We start from the raw sequence: 16,544 nt of genomic DNA, 5'->3' as shown, positions 1-16,544 counted from the left end.
CAACTATGTTTGAATTCCTGTAATAAAAAGAAATTCACTACCTCACAAAGCAATTCATTCCACTGGCAAGGAATTCACATCATTTGAAAGTTTTTCCCCCCAAAGAAGCCAAAGCCTCCCTCTCTGTAGTTTCCACTCGTTAGTCCTGATCCTAGGATGTGGAAACACACACACACACACACTCACACAACTAATCTTTCTTCCAGAAGAGAGCAGTTCCTATTTTTGAATACTAGAATAATAACCATGTATCTACTGAGCCCTACTCATCTGGAAGCTAAATATCACAACTATTCCTCATGCGATGGTCCTGAGTTATTTGGTCATCTTGGTCCATTGTCTTAGTACATACTCATTTGATCAATATCTCCAAGTGGGGTTTCCAGAACCAATAATAGCATTTTAAGTGTAACCAAGCCATTATAAATAAATGTATGGTACTCAGACCAAACAGATGCACCCCATCAGTCTTTACTTCTACTCTATGCATTTTAATTAATAACACACTGATAACATTGATTGATAGTTGATAATTACCATAGCTTTTTTGGCATCAATGTCTACATGCTCTACTTACTTAAATTAGACATTTATCTTGTTTTTCTACCTCTAACCCATCACTCATTCTAACCTGTGTAACCAGGTATATTTTCCTAACAGAAGCCTAATTGTTTCTCTGGTCAAAATAGATCAGTGGGTCCAATGACCACAATTGAAATCAATGAATTACTGACTTTTATTAGAAGATCCTTACAAGTCATGCTTCTACTCTTAGTTTTGCAAATTACTTTAAAATGCTCTCTGGAGTTCTTTCACTAGAAAAAGACCAAGGTACATCCTTCATTTCACTAAGTCTGAGTACAATGTATTTGAACTCATTTTCATTTTCTTGTGAGGATTTCAAATTTACTCTGCTTATTACCTATACATCTTGTACTGGTATGTATTTCTGAAGACATAAACAGTATCCCCAGTCTGGTTCTATGGTATATCCTCCTGAAAATTACTGAACATCCTCCTCCATGACTCATCCTTTTTCATGTCATACTTGTCATACTCATTATCCTGCATAGCATCTAGTTTTAGCGTGATATGGGCAAATTGAGTTTCAATTTAAAATCCTCATACGACATGGGGTGCCTGGGTGGCTCAGTCAGTTAAGCATCCGACTCTTGATCTCAACCCAGGTCTTGACCTCAGGGTCATGAGTTCAAGCCCCACACTGGCCTCCATGCTGGGCATGGAGTCTACTTAAAAATAAGAAATAAAATATAAAATACAATAAAGTTAAATTAAATTAAAATAAAATAAAATAAAATAAAACCTCATATGACCACTGCTGACAAATGGATAACAGGATAATAAAAGGCACCTTTGCATTTTTCCCTTTAGTAGAGACCCTTTACCTGGTATCATAAGCCACAACCTGGAAAACCAAAGCTCCTTTTCAGTACATTTATATTAGCCAGTTTTTCTATTCTCATTGCTCAAATGCCTCCCTATCATGCAGTTCGGCCCGCACATCTTATCTACAAATATCCCTTTATATGGCTCTCTAGTCCAGAAAAAGTAAAGATCCTTTTGCTTGTCCCAAATAAGATGGCCATTTCCATGTTAAGTCCCACAACCTTCCTACTGGTCTATCTAGAAGCTTGAAAACTTCTAAAAATAAACGTTGCTGCACAGTTGAATCATTCATGCTTCATTAACTTGGGCTTATATGTTTATTTGGGAATTTTTCAATTATCTCTTAAGAGTGTAGATTTCTTAAGGGCAATAATCATTTCTCCTTCTTTATAAGTATCACCCGTGCCTAATAAAGTGCTCTGAAAATAGCAGATTCTAAAACACGATTGAAAGTGACCTGAAGGAACTAGTTGAGAATGTTCACAAAGGCTCATAGCCAACCTCTTAAATTTAAAGAAAAATACTGAGGGAAAAAAATATAAATGATAAACAGATAGATACAGGTTCCCATGAAACTAAAATATTGCTCGTTTCAAAGAAAATGAAGCATCAAATTTCTCTTTCAACCAATAAAATCAGAGAACTAATTAACTCAATGGCAGATGGGAAGATGTAAGACCATCCTAAGTTTCTTCATCTAGGAAATAAATTTGATTAATTTTAGGTCATTTCCAACATGAAAATTCTGATAGAACATTAAAAAATACATATCACAATTTTTCCACCAGGTCTTTTGCTTCTATGCCTTTCCATAATTAAGCAGGCCATGTATCAATATACATTTGTATTCACCTTGTTCCAGAAAAGAACATTAGGGTTTGTGTTTCCAATAATGTGTAATTAATCTTATGAATGTCCAAATGCATGACTAATTATAAATTTAAGTTGACTTTGAAATTCTAGCAAGTACATTTTCTACATTGTTAACAATGGAATACAGCCATTAAAACTCTACTTAAATCAAATTTTTATCTAGTAAAATAAGGAACACAACCACCACCACAACAAACAGCTAAGGCTGAACCTTCAGAAACTGAACCAGAGCTAAGGCTCATCTCTGTGCTGTTATTACTATTAACAGTAATCACCCTTTATTGGTGCAGCTATATGTCACACACTCTATATTTCTCATATTTCCTAAGAGCCCTATGAAGTTACTATACTTATCCCCATTTTTTTTAAGATTTTATTTATTTATTTGACAGACAGAGAGAGTACAAGTAGGGGGAGTGGCAGGGAGAGGGAGAAGAAGGCTTCCTGCTGAGCAGAGAGCCCCATGTGGAGCTTGATCCCAGGACCCTGGCAGACACTTAACTGACTGAGCCATCCAGGTGCCCCGCTTATCCCCATTTTAAATATAAGGAGAGGAAGACTCTAATTTCAATAATTTGCCCAAGGGTACACAAAGAGAAAAGAGAATTAGGACTCAAATCCAGGACCCAGGTCCATCTATCTCCAAACTCTGAGTTTGACTTCTTCTGCCAAATGACATCCTTTTAAAATAAGGTTCGACTGCAAAGAGAAAGGGTGTAAAAGAAAAAGCCGAAGATGTGTTGAGTAGTTGTTAATTTCTAGAATGCATGAATGGATGGATAAATGGATTAATGGGTGGATGGATGAATAAATAGCAGGTAGGTAGGTAGGTAGATAGATAAAGACTTTAATTAAAACCTTATAGTAACTATGAAAGAGCCTATCATTCCCACTTTATAGAGACATAACTTGTTAATTAATATGGCCAACATCACTGACCTAAAAATGTTGGAACAGAAAATAAAATGATTTTTATGTGATGTTTCAAAATGTTCCCTCTCACCAATCTACTACAGGGCCTCATAAGTAACAAAAGAGGGTGAAAATAATCTGAAGCCATTTGTCTCAAAAGTCAAAATGGAAAAAAATCTGTGTCCAACTGATATCCCTACATTTCAGCAAAACTAGTGCAGGAGAAAAGGAAACCTTACTGTCAGTGTAAATACATTAAAAATAACAGTCATGAGAATCCCATTCTTGTACTAAATAGTGCAAGAACACATCCATTTCAGAAAAGGATGTATTCATATGCACCATATTTTATGAGAATTTGCAGATTTTAAAAGGCATAATATTGCCTAGTTGCCAGGATTTTTTCCACTTAGCATCCTTTAGTTCTGTATTGAAGATTCTGGAAAACACTTTCACCACTTTATGAACCATATGTAGAGTTTGATTCTCCTCCAATTTTTTTTTTTTCATTTGTTATTATCATCATCAGGGAGGATTACATCTCATCTACTTAGCTGCTAGAATGAAGATTTCAGTTTGGAGGAGAGCCGATTTCTTAAAAAAAAAAAAAAGTTAGCTGCTTCAGGCAACAGTCCTTTTGATCTGCTCATTAACACTTTTCAAATGTTCGAGTGATGTGGGCATTCTTTGCGCTAGAAAATGTCAGCACTGGAGCCTGCAGCCAGCTTGATGCAATCATATGTTCCAATATTCAGAAAAGAGTGAAAAGAACTGTCAACAGTGAACTGCCTTGGATTAAAAAAAAGATACCATACAACGCCTGTAGATCAAGTAGTGTTTCAGGACTGATTCTTGCCAGTGACAAAAACAAATGCCCAATTTATCAGCAATGTCATCTAAGCGACTAAGAGCCCACAAACAATAGAGAAGTCACTCTCAGTGTTTGGAAAAGTTTGTTTGAAATAGATGCGGGCCTTCCTTTCCTTCTTCCTTTTCTTTTTGATAAGATCAGAGAGCAAATGTAGTGCCTTCCCTCTGAAGTGCAAAAACACAAAGTTCTATTACATTAGTATTTGGGAAGTTTTTTTCTGAATCTCACCAAGTTAGATGCTTTCATCATCCAAATCAAAATATGGTCTGAGCTATCTCATCCTCCCTCTCCTTTCCTCCTTGACAGACTCATCAGTGATCAAAGATTCCTACTTTGAACAAATAAATAACCAGTGGGAGGTCTGGACAATAAATATAATTTAAAATGCCAAATGGGGACTGGGAAGAACAGTGTGAGAGTGTATCTGGCTAAGAGTTAAGGAAAGGTGCTGCTGTCAAAGCAAATAAACTAAGACCAGGAAGAGTTCGATACCCTGTTTTGCAAATGCTGTTCTGTTGGAAAACATCACCATGGAAGCAGTAAGTACTAACATCACACTCTATTTCAAGGAGGGAACCAAACATAAATCATTTTAATTAATGGTGCAAGGAAGGCATATTAAAATTTAAATTACTTCTGTTTTATTGTGCATTCCAAAAAAAATCAGGCTACTCTCAAAGTAACTCAATAAAGGCACCAAGAGCCCTCCTCAACAATAAAAAGCAAGTGCAATATAGAAGCATTATTACTATTTAGAAAGAATAGCACAGCTGTTGCTGGCTAAGAAAATGATTCCATGGAGCTACAGTCCGATATATCCTCATCATGAAAGCTCAACTTACTTATAAGCAAATTGGGCTTTAAAAAGATAACTTTTTAAAATGGTTTTTTAAATTAAGATTTATGAGATCTTTATGTAATGTCTTAAATGCACCAAGGAAAAATGAGCTTGCAGTTTTCCCTTGAGGATGGAGAACTTTGGCCAAGGACACTAGAGCAAAGTGAACATTTATCATTTCCAGCATATTCAGATATTTATCTGCAGCTGTAGAACACACTCTAATTGACAACACTCCAGAAAGCCTTTGTTTGCCACCTCATTAGCCTTACATCTGTAATTCTGCAGAGTGTCTGGTTATGCCAAATGATACAACCATAGGACTGTCATTTCTGCCATCCTGATAGTAAAACAAATCTGCCATAAACTCAGCATAACTTCTAAGCTAAACAATGATGAAAACATCCATATTTTCTAATATTTCACTCATGATTCAGTACATGGTAAGTTTTTTTAACCTCTTCTGCTCCCATTTTTAATTTAAGGAAAAAGGAAGGATGCAGCTCATGTCTTTGTTAACGAAAAGCAGCTGTAAAGGATGGATGTGAGGATCCTCAATGAGCAGGATACAGACTCAACAGATGGTGAGAAATAACTTCACACAAAAATGAGAACTTTTCCCCTTACGGAATAGTTTGCAAACTCAACACACTCTATAATTCGCTAATGATAGTGCCTAAAAATTTCTGCTTTGCATGAGGGCTCTTTTACTAAGATTATTACTAGAAAAAGTCTTCCAACTATCATTGGTGTACATTTCTTTTGTCATGGAAAGCCCAGGTACACAGAGGACACTATTCTGCAACATTTTAAATGATGTTGTCTCTCTCTTTTATCCTTGAAAATACACATTAAAATGAATTGAAAGATTTAAATTTTTTAAGTAGTCTTAGATTAAAAGCATCCTGTGTGGACAGATTTTCTATTGCAGGGGTTTTTCCTTAACCTTTTTTATTCTATGCCCCTCTCCCGCAATCCTGTGAACCTACAGATCCCTTCCCAGAATAATTAAGCTAAATTAAAATACAAAGGATTTTAAGGAATCCAATTATATTGAGATATAATTATCTGATCTGTAAAAAAAAAAAAAAAAAACCCAAAAAATGTGTGATAAAGAAATATAAATAATTCATTAAATAATGAGATACAATAGTAGGTCTGGGAACTACCCTAACTTTTGAAGTTATGATATTTGTAAAAGATATTTCAAAAATATCTTAAGAACTATATGTGACATAGGATATCTGTGATTACTATTGCTGAGAAAGTCTCCAGAACTGCCAATACTTCTGTGGATAGCAGCCTACATTTTATAAATGAAGAAAATGATAAATTTCAGTTGGAAGTAAAAATAAAGATTTTTTTTTCCCACCCAAGTTCACAGTCTTCAGGTTAGAAATCCCTCTGGGGTATATAGAGAAGCAACTAGACAAGAGTTAAACTGCTTCTACTTCAGAATTTTATTACAGTTAACAATGCTTATGTACTTGCATCTCAGTTCCTATTGTATGGAATGGCAAAGGCCACATTTTCTATTATAGATATATTATAAAGGATACCTTTTAAATAAAATCAGTGAAAATCATACAAAGAACTAAGATTGTACCATAAATCCTCTCATGCAAAATGCTTCTCCGTAGTTGACAGAATTTTAATTAAAACTGGCAACAAGGTACCCTACTTTGAGGTGGTCTTCCAGATAAAAAGTTGTCAAGTGTTTCAATTTTAAGAATTGAAATAGTTCGAGGAGGATAAGTGTTTACTGTGTAAGATGCCTGGTTTACAATGAGGAGTAAAATACACACAGTACTGACTTCAGGAAATTATTGGACTATAACGTGAGAGAAATGTTCAACAAATAATCATATAAATAATTGTTTAATTTTAATTTCCTTTAAGTATCACCAAACCAGTACCATTTTCTAACCTGACAGGGTAACTTTTTGAGGATTTTGGTTAAAATTTTAATATAAAATCTTTAGAGGGGATATTTATGACTTTGATACATTTCTTGTTCCTGATACCAAACTGGTACAGCGAATGAGGTCTACACCATAGTTTCAGAGACACAGTTTATTAGGTGAATATTCAAATTCTTTGCTTTTCCCTAACAGTAAAAAGGTCACTTTCTAGCTTTCAGGGGATTCAGTGGTTCAATATCTGAATATGAATGGGATGGTACTGGCCTCTTCTGGCAAATAACAAGCACCCTGAGAAAGCTGTCCATGGATCCCTGTTGTCGAATGGTTCTAACAACATATATGCCTCGAATACTTTTAACAGTTAGAAGCCTATTTCTTCCAATAACTCCTTGCCACTCTGAAACAGTAAGTAAATTCTACTCAGTATATAAAACATTATGCTCATTTATGTTATGGTTACTCAAAACAGAAAGGTAATTCTAATTTTAAAAAATGCATACTGATTTTTTAATAGCCATGTAACCATTGCTACCATTTTGAAGAATATGTCATTGTCTTCCATTTTACAACCTCTGAGACTCCATGAACAGTTTTTCTGAGTTGATCTGAAAACATATTACATAAGAATTACCGAAATTGATAGCCCTAAGCAGTGATCCCCAGCCCTGGGGAATAGCAGAATCATTTAATGACTGTACTAGTTTCTTAATGCTGCTGTAACAAATTACCATAATTCGATGGCTTAAAACAACAGAAACTTATTTACTTACAGTTCTGGAAGTCAGGAGTCCGAACTGAGTCTTATAAAGCTAAAATGAGGCATTAGTAGGACTGGTTCCTTCTACAGGTTCCCAGGCTCTAGCTGTTGCTTGCCTCTCTGAGCTTCCGATGACTGTGAGCATTCCCTGGCTAGTAGCTGCATCCCCCAATCTCTGCCCCCGGGGGTCACATTGCCTTGTCCTCTTCCTTACGCTAATCTCTTTACACTCAAGAGCTTAATTTAATCACATCTCAAAGATCCTTATTTTAATCACATCTCAAAGTCCCTTTTGCCATAGAAGATAACATTCACAGTTTCCAGGAATTAAGACCTGCATTTCTTTAGGGACCATTATTCAGCCTACTACAAGGGCTTTTCCAAATGGCATTAAACCCTGGAGACCCTTAACTGTCCCGCCCTTTCCCTTCAGGGAGAATCACCACCATTGGAAATCTTACCACTACTGCTCTGAGAGCTTCCCGTTATTTAGGGTAGGGAAAAAAAAAATGAGGACCACTGTCCAAAATGTAAGTAACACTGTTATTTTTGAGTTATTGATTAGACATCTGTGAAATTTTAATCTCTGAACAATGAACAAATCATTTCGTAAGATATACATAAGGGGCGTCTGGATGGCTTAGTAGGTTAAGTGTCTGCCTTCAGCTCAGGTCATGATCCCAGGGTCCTGGGATCGAGCCGCACGTCAGGCTCCCTGCTCAGCAGAGAACCTGCTTCTCCCTCTCCCTCTGCCTGCCGCTCTGCTTACTTGTGCTCTCTATCTCTCTGTCAAATAAATAAATAAAATCTTTTAAAAAAAGATATTTACATAAAATATTAAATGAATGAATAAGAATGTGTGAAAAATATTAGGGCCTCTGTTCAGGGCTTTATTTCCAGACTTTCTATCTTTATAAGAGCTCCCGAGCATAAGATTTTCAAGGAGGTGGATTGCTGACATAATCTAAATGTGCCTGAGAACAGACATTTTAAGTTATTTTGTCATTTTTCAGTTGAAAGATGAGATTTAAATGTTTGCCACTAATACTTTAAAAACACTCACACAAAACAAAATTTATACAACACCAAGCTGCAACAAATTTCCTGTTAGAAAGTAATATTACTGGTAACAATATAGTCAAAGTTAAATTGATCCCTAATAATTTAACTGCTAAGAATTATTTAGCAAACTACATTCTAAGTCCAGCATTGTGCAAACATATTCTCTAAAAGGAACAAAATAAAACAAATATCCTGCCATTGCACTACAAGACCCTCTGACACTTGAGATTTTTTTCACAAGGCTATGGTTCCTTTGTCCCTTTTTTTCACATCACCTCTTCATTTTTCTCTAGCTCACTTAGCTTCCATCTTCTATTCCTATCTACTTTGTTAGCAATCCTTTGCTTTGGCCATCCCTAAGGTGCATTATCTGTCACTGGCTTTCCATTTCAATTGATGGAAACTCAGTTGGATACAAACTTAATCCCCACCAGGACGAGACCTGGGCAGATACTGCTGTGAAGCAAGCAAAGCTTCTTTCAGGGGATTATACTAATCAAATCTCTCCAGTGGCTTCTCATCATCCCTGGGGTGAGTTCAAACTTCCTAAAAGACAGAGGAAGCCTCCTTAATGGGATTCCTGCCTAAACCCCACACCATCTTTCGCTGTTCCTTTTCACTGGCACGCTGGGTAAGCCTCAGCCTAGTGCTTCCCAAAGCATGCCGGAATAACTCAATATAATTCCACACACACTTCATCTGAAATGTCCCTCATCAACTGTAAACATCTTATTCATTATTCAAAACTCAGTTTGGAGTCATCAGCCCAGTAAGGTTTGTCTGAGACAATCCCATAACTCTGGCAAATCCCTCCTCTTATGTTCTTCCTGTGCTTTACAAATGTTGCTGTTGGGGTACTCATGCCCCTCCAGTTATACTTTGCCCACATTTCTGTGCTTCCATATTAAAATGTGAGTTTCCATATCACATTATAGTCATTTTTGTACCCCCCAGTTCCTAATAGAGTACTGACACAGATTACCAAGGGCTAAATACAGAATTTTGCCTCTACCCTGCTTTTAAAGCTACCTTAGAAAATATTTACTATGATTCATTTATACCTAAGTATAAATGTAAGTTCATACTTAGGGCTAGCTGCCCTTTAATCTATAGTTCTAAATGTCAAATACAGGTGGGCGTCTCTATTAAGTAAGTTTCAGAAATCAGTAAGCATTCATAATGTTTGTAAGGATAGGAAACCCTCCTGACATCCTGACAACACACCTTAAAGGCATCCCTCTATGCTTTGCATAAAGAAATATACTCTGTGATTCACGATCTGTAGTCTCAGAGTTGTAAATGAACCTATTCTTACCACCTGGAGATTGAATCCTCTCTGTAACATCCAAAATGGTGGTCAAGATCTGCACTTGAGCACATTTAGCAATGCCCCAGAGAAGCCTATTTTAGTTTTCATACACATCTAAAAAATCGTACACTTTGACACTTTTGAGCCCTCCGATCAGTAATAAATGAAACTGCCAAGTAATGAAGGAAGGAAATCCACCACATCAAAATTTAAATTAAAAAAAACCAAGGAGCACGAATCATATTAGGGCACTTTTTTGCTTTTCAGTTTGAGACTCAAGAATGCAAGCCACCCTAAAATAAACATATTAGGATAATCAAGATTACAACAGGAAACCGTTTGAGCATAAATTGCTATGGCAGGAAACTGATTAGTTCAGCAAAGAGACAGGATGCTTCTTGTCTCTACCGTTGTCTGAGTTAATTCTGTGCCTCCTCCGTAGACCAACTGTTCTGAGATAAAGGATTATAAAGTGGACTCATGAAAACAGACTGAAGTACAATTAATAATAAATGCAGGAGTAATGCAGACTAGTGCCTGAAGTTACAAGGAAACTAAAATGAGTCAGCAAAGGTAAGGGAGAAAAAAGGCAGTCTAGTAATATCATGTACAACACCGCTGCGATCTACAGAATATAAAGTTCTACATAATGTGCCGATAATAAAAGGAATGCTATCAAACTAAGGAGGAGGTATGCTTTGAATGACTGCTTCTTCAGGATACTCTTTTCTATGAAACCTGAACAATCTAAATTGGATTGCTCGAAATGTGCTGAACTCTACTACCCAACAGTCCACCCCGTGGAAGACAGAATAATGGCCCTCCAAAGATGTCCCTAGAACTATAAATAATTTCATTACATAGCAAAAGGGACTTTGCAGATTGAGAGTTAAGGATCTTGAAAGGGTAGAGTATCCCGGATTATCCAGGTGGGTCCAATTTCTTTACAAGGTTCCTTAACTTTGGAGGTCCTTTCCCAGCTGTGTTGAGAGTCAGAGGGAGACGTAACTACAGAAGAATGGTCAAGGAGATACAATGTTGCTGGCTTTGAAGATGGAGGGAGGGGTCCACAAGGCAAGGGACGTGTGTGTCCTCTGGAAGCTGGAAAAGCCAAGGGAACAGATTCCCCTCCAGAGCATTAAGAGAGGAATATATCTCTGCCAATACCTTTTAGCCCAGCGTAGTCCAGTGAGACCCATCTTGTATCTGCGATTAAATAACTATTAGATAATAAATTTGTGTTGCTTTAAGCCACCAAATATGAAGCAATTTGTTACAGTAGCAATAGAAAGGGAATAGAAGCCTGTATTCTTTCAAAGGTTTTACTCAAACATGAAAAATAACACAAACAAACCAACTGTCATAACTTCAAAACTGCCAATTTGACAGACACCTTAACATTTGCACATGACTTAGCTCTAAAATATTTTTCCTAGAGGCAAACAGAGAAGGTCCTGAAACAGATTTTACAGAGGTAATGAAGGATTCAATAAGAACTGACAAGAAAACCTGACAGATTATCAACTTCTCCCATGAACCCAACTGAAAATATCATTCAACTTACTTGAAACTCTTTTGTACTGCAGTAGAAAACCCTTTATCCCTACTACCTCTTCTACTTTCCTCTCCCCTTCTCCCTCCAAACTTGATTTTGAAATGTGTTTTAGATGAAGTTTGATAATAAACATTTATTGGCATGCATGTTTTCTAGAATTTATTGTAGTAATAAAAACTATTAAAATTCAATTTGCTAACTGAAACTCTGCTGTTGTTGGACACTGGCATTGATTCACATTTCGAGCCTTACTTTACATCTCACTGCTTTACAAAAGAGTAGAGTTGCAAATCCTCCTTACTCACCACTTTGCAGCAAAGGGGCCAAAACCACCACATCAAACCAATGCCCAGTAGTAGCAGTAACACCAAAATAGCAATGATGGCTGCAGTCCCACTAGACTAGAAGAGGCAGAAGACAAAAAACAAAGTGGTTAGTAAAGCACAGGGTTAAATCCCAAATACATATTTTTTTAAGGAAACACCAGAAAATGATGCAGAAAGCAGAACCAATGTCAAATCAGATTTTCACTTTATTCCTCTAAATTCTGTAAATTCCTTTACATTCTACTTCATACATGTTATTTTAAAACAGGCAATAATAAATATGAAATCTTCCAAAGTGCTATGAACAGTTTTAAATTATGCCCTAAAAGAATGTAAGAAAAATCACTATCTGGGGTTATACGAAAGGGCTGTATGGTCCCTATCATTTGTCTCTGGGAAAGAGTTATTTTGATCACAAGCATGATTACTTTTAGGCAAAACTTATGCAGCATTTTCCCAGACTTTTTGATGATAGAACACTATTTGCATTTGCAAGATGAATATCAAAATTCACCAAGCAAGTGAGAAACCAACAACAATGGTTCTTTTTTTCTTTTAATTTTTTTTAAAGATTTTATTTATTTATTTATTTGAAAGAGAGAGAGAGAGCTAGCAAGAGAGAGCACGAGCAGGGGGTGGGGAGAGGGAGAAGCAGGGAGAGGGAGAAGCAGACCCCCGCTGAGCAGGGAGCCTAACGTGGGGCTCAATCCTAGGATCCTGGGATCATGACCTGAGCCAAAGGCAGACGCTTAATGGACAGAGCCACCCAGGTGTCCGAACAACAATGGTTCTTGTTGGCAAATGGTACATTGCATCAATTCAAGAAAGCAACCTCATGCATTCACACATCAGATTTCTCACCGAAGCTCAAGCACTACCCACACAAGAACCACATTAGTGTCCTCTCACTTCCTGACACCAAGCTCCTCCAGCCCTAAGGAACCTGCTCTGGGCTCTGACTCCAATCCCCTTCCTGTAACCACCACCTAGGCATCCTACACAGCTCACCTTAAGCCACTTCCCCAGGAAGCCTTCTTTGTACCCTCTGGCTAGAAAATGCCCCCCTTTACTATACAATTCATAGCTCTCTATACTTCAATCTTGAGTACTTATCACAATTTATTTGTTTGTTTATTTCTGATAAACTGTGATTATTTCTTTAATTTCTCTTTTCTGTCACTATTTATTGTGAGCTCTAGAAAGTCATGGGGTTATGTCCAACCTACTTACCAATGTATACTCCATGCTTGGCATTTAAAATGATTTACTAAGAGAATGAACTCCAAAGAAATAATACTGCAAAAGCCACAAATGCAAAGACTAGTATTTACTGAATTTTTAGTGTGGGGATAAAGTTCTCCAGGGGATAAGGTGTCTCTCCCAAACCCCACTTTCTGGTATACCCAGTAATAATGTTTTGTTTTGTGTGTCTTTCTTTCTTTCTTTCTTTCTTTTTCTTTCTTTCTCTCTCTCTCTCTTTCTTTCTTTCTTTCTTTCTTTCTTTCTTTCTTTCTTTCTTTCTTTTTGTTTCTTCCTTTCTTTTAAGGGAAAGAATGCAGGGAAGAAAAAACTGTAAATAAATCAATATACTCTCTAGGTGGAAATCTGGGACTTCAGGGGCAGTTTTTTTGGAGATATGTTTCCTGTCATTCAAAACAAATAAGAAGTATAAGCCCAGGGGTGCCTGGGTGGCTCAGTCAGTTAAGCATCTGACTTCAGCTCAGGTCATGATCTCAGAGTCCTGGGATGGAGCCCCATATCAGGCCCCCTGCTCAGTGGGGAGTCTGCTTCTACCTCTGCCCCTCCCCCTGCTCATGCTCTCTCTCTCTCTCTCTCTCAAATAAATAAATAAAATCTTTAAAAAAACAAAACATTAGTTTTTGAGATAATGTTCAATAATTGTATTTAAATTAAAACAAAACAAAACAAAACAAATAGAAGTACAAGCTCAGAGGTCAGGGTAAGAGCCACTTTTGTCCCAAGAGCTGATAGAGAGAGGAGGGACAAGGGGTGGATCCACCAGGATCCATCTGAGAATGGCACTGAATTAAAAGTATTAGTCTAGAGGTTTAATTTTAAGCAAGTTGTTTAATTGCTGGGAGCCTGTTTTCTAATCCATAAAATAAGAGAGCCAGTCATCCCCACAGCATGAAACTCTCTGTGGAAAAGCCATTACTGTGCTTTCTCTCTTAGAAAATCACCGTGCGTATTAACATACTTAGAAAGCTCTGAGTGGCTTTTGCGGTAAAGTAGTTCAACTTACCTCAGCACAGAACCATCTTCTTTCTCATAACATTTCAAATACCCTGTAAATCTAGGATTCCCTAGAATCCACATTGAGAAATGTCTGGATTGGTCAAAGCTGAGAGACTTTCGGATGTTTAAGTGACAATGGTAGAGTAGCATTCAGTCAGAACATTTTATAAAGTGCAATACGAGGCGCCTGTGGGTGCAGTTGGTTAAGGGTCCGACTCCCTTGGTTTCAGGCTCAGGTCATGACCTCAGGGTGGTGAGATCGAGCCCCACATAGGGCTCCAAGCTCAGTGCAGAGTCTGCTTAAGACTCTCTCTCCCGGGCGCCTGGGTGGCTCAGTCATTAAGCGTCTGCCTTCGGCTCAGGTCATCATCCCAGGGTCCTGGGATCAAGTCCCACATCGGGCGCCCTGCTCAGCGGGAAGCCTGCTTCTCCCTCTCCCACTCCCCCTGCTTGTGTTCCTGCTCTCGCTATCTCTCTCTCTGTCAAATAAATAAATAAAATCTTAAAAAAATAAATAAATAAAAATTAAAAAAAACAAAAACAAAAGACTCTCTCTCCCTTTGCTCCTCCCCCCAAAATAAATAAATAAATCTTTAAAAAAAATAAATAAAATGCAATACATAATGACATACGCACAAAACGAGTAATAATCTTTATGTAAACAGTTACATGTAAACAACTGAGAACAGAAGAGAAGGTAGTTTTCAAAAGACGTGGCAAGGAAGTGCTAGCAAAATACACTTGGTTCAGCTAATCAGAAAAATCTTGACATGTGTATCCTTTCCCCATATCATCTGTTATTATCACAATGAAAGGGAAAAAAAAGATTAGCATAGAGCAGTGTGGAAACCATCCCCAAACAACTCCATTTTTATAGCTAGCGATTACTAGCAGTCTTTCAGTTTTAATAAATCTGTTTTTAAAATAACTAATTCTCAGGGCAGCATAAACCATAAAACATTCATTACTTTCAGAAATTTTCAACAGAAGATTAAGAATCAACTACACATGAACAATTAAAGCTATCCTTTGATTTCTGATTTTGCATCTGAATGGAAGAGGGAACAAGCAAGGTATTTATACAGCTGATAAAAGGTTGCAAACTCACCAAAACTGGCACCACCAAAGTATCATCACTTAGAGTCTTTGATCATTTTATTTATCTTATCTTTCAGAAGACAACAAGAATAACGATGGAAACTTGACATGCACAGCTATCTTCACTGAGTACTACCATTCACTATGTGACCATTCTTAAGGCACTAGAAGAGGCTATGACATGATATTCACCATAAAGAATTAACTTAAAATAGAAGAAATAAAAAGACATGAATTCATGTAACAACTTCCTGTTGTGGAGTTTGGTAGAATAAAAATGTGAGTTCAACATTTCATTATTAATGTATCTTAAATGTCTAAATTAATGTCTGGCACACAGAAACTTCTGTGTGTGTGTGTGTGTGTCTGTGTGTCTGTGTGTCTGTGTCTGTGTGTGAAAGAGAGGGGGGGGGGGAGAAAGAGAAAGAGAAAAGGAGAGAGAGAGAGAATATCAATACTTTACAGAAAATTTCCAGGCAAATAAGTTCTCTGTCCTTAAAACCAAAGAAAACAACTCAGAACATACATCAAGCCACTTAAGAAAAACTCAAAGGGCATCTTTCTACACAGAATTCTAAACATTAATTAACAAATCATGTAACTCTCTACAGCCTTGATTATGCTAAGCTCTAAAATCTAGGCAAACGGGAATATGACAAAATCAGAAATCAAAGGATAGCTTTAATTGTTCATGTGTAGTTGATTCTTAATCTTCTGTTGAAAATTTCTGAAAGTAATGAATGTTTTATGGTTTATGCTGCCCTGAGAATTAGTTATTTTAAAAGAATGGCAAAAGAATGTCAAAGAAATACATAGAAAAGTGTGATACCCTACAGGAGAAATGCTATCAAATGCATAAACTCATGATCCTGCCTCTTATATGAGATATCCCCAATTTGACTGTTTATGCACAGAACAAATACAGCATTCCCTACCAGTCCTTTCCCACATTAGGATCTAGTCACAGCCCTCATGGAAATGGCTCACCATTTGTCTGTGCTATACAGTTTTCAAAAAGGTTCTATGAACACTTGGTTTCCTCCTTTCTTAGAATTCAAACACTGTGTTCAGAAATAGGAACATTCAACTAGAGGATATCAATCTGTTAAAAATGTAGTGGTTACTTTTTTTTCTTTCTATGGATGTGTCATTAGCCGGAAATGCAGAAAATCATATTGACAGAATATAAAGTAGATGGGCTCGCCATGATAGGCAGTTAAAATTCTTGATTTTTCCTCCAAAACAATGACTCTATTAGGAATATTAATAAAATACTATGCACATCCAGATGTAAATATACATTTATTATGGCAATATTATCACATCAACTGACTCCAAAGGTTGGTTCATCTTCAATA

The 16,544-nt window shown here is 36.9% G+C and overlaps 1 protein-coding gene across 1 annotated transcript in view; it reads right to left on the bottom strand.

Moving 5' to 3' along the window:
- ANTXR2 (ANTXR cell adhesion molecule 2) overlaps window positions 1-16,544 on the bottom strand; it is a 147,983-nt gene that overhangs the window by 71,494 nt on the left and 59,945 nt on the right. The window contains exon 12 of the mRNA XM_021702234.1: window positions 11,812-11,907. Coding sequence (XP_021557909.1) covers window positions 11,812-11,907 — 96 coding nt within the window. The remainder of the gene's footprint in view (window positions 1-11,811; window positions 11,908-16,544) is intronic.

Source organism: Neomonachus schauinslandi, chromosome 2, assembly GCF_002201575.2.
Source record: "Neomonachus schauinslandi chromosome 2, ASM220157v2, whole genome shotgun sequence".
Classification (NCBI taxonomy): Eukaryota; Metazoa; Chordata; class Mammalia; order Carnivora; family Phocidae; genus Neomonachus; species Neomonachus schauinslandi.
This window is presented reverse-complemented; position numbering and strand designations above follow the sequence as displayed.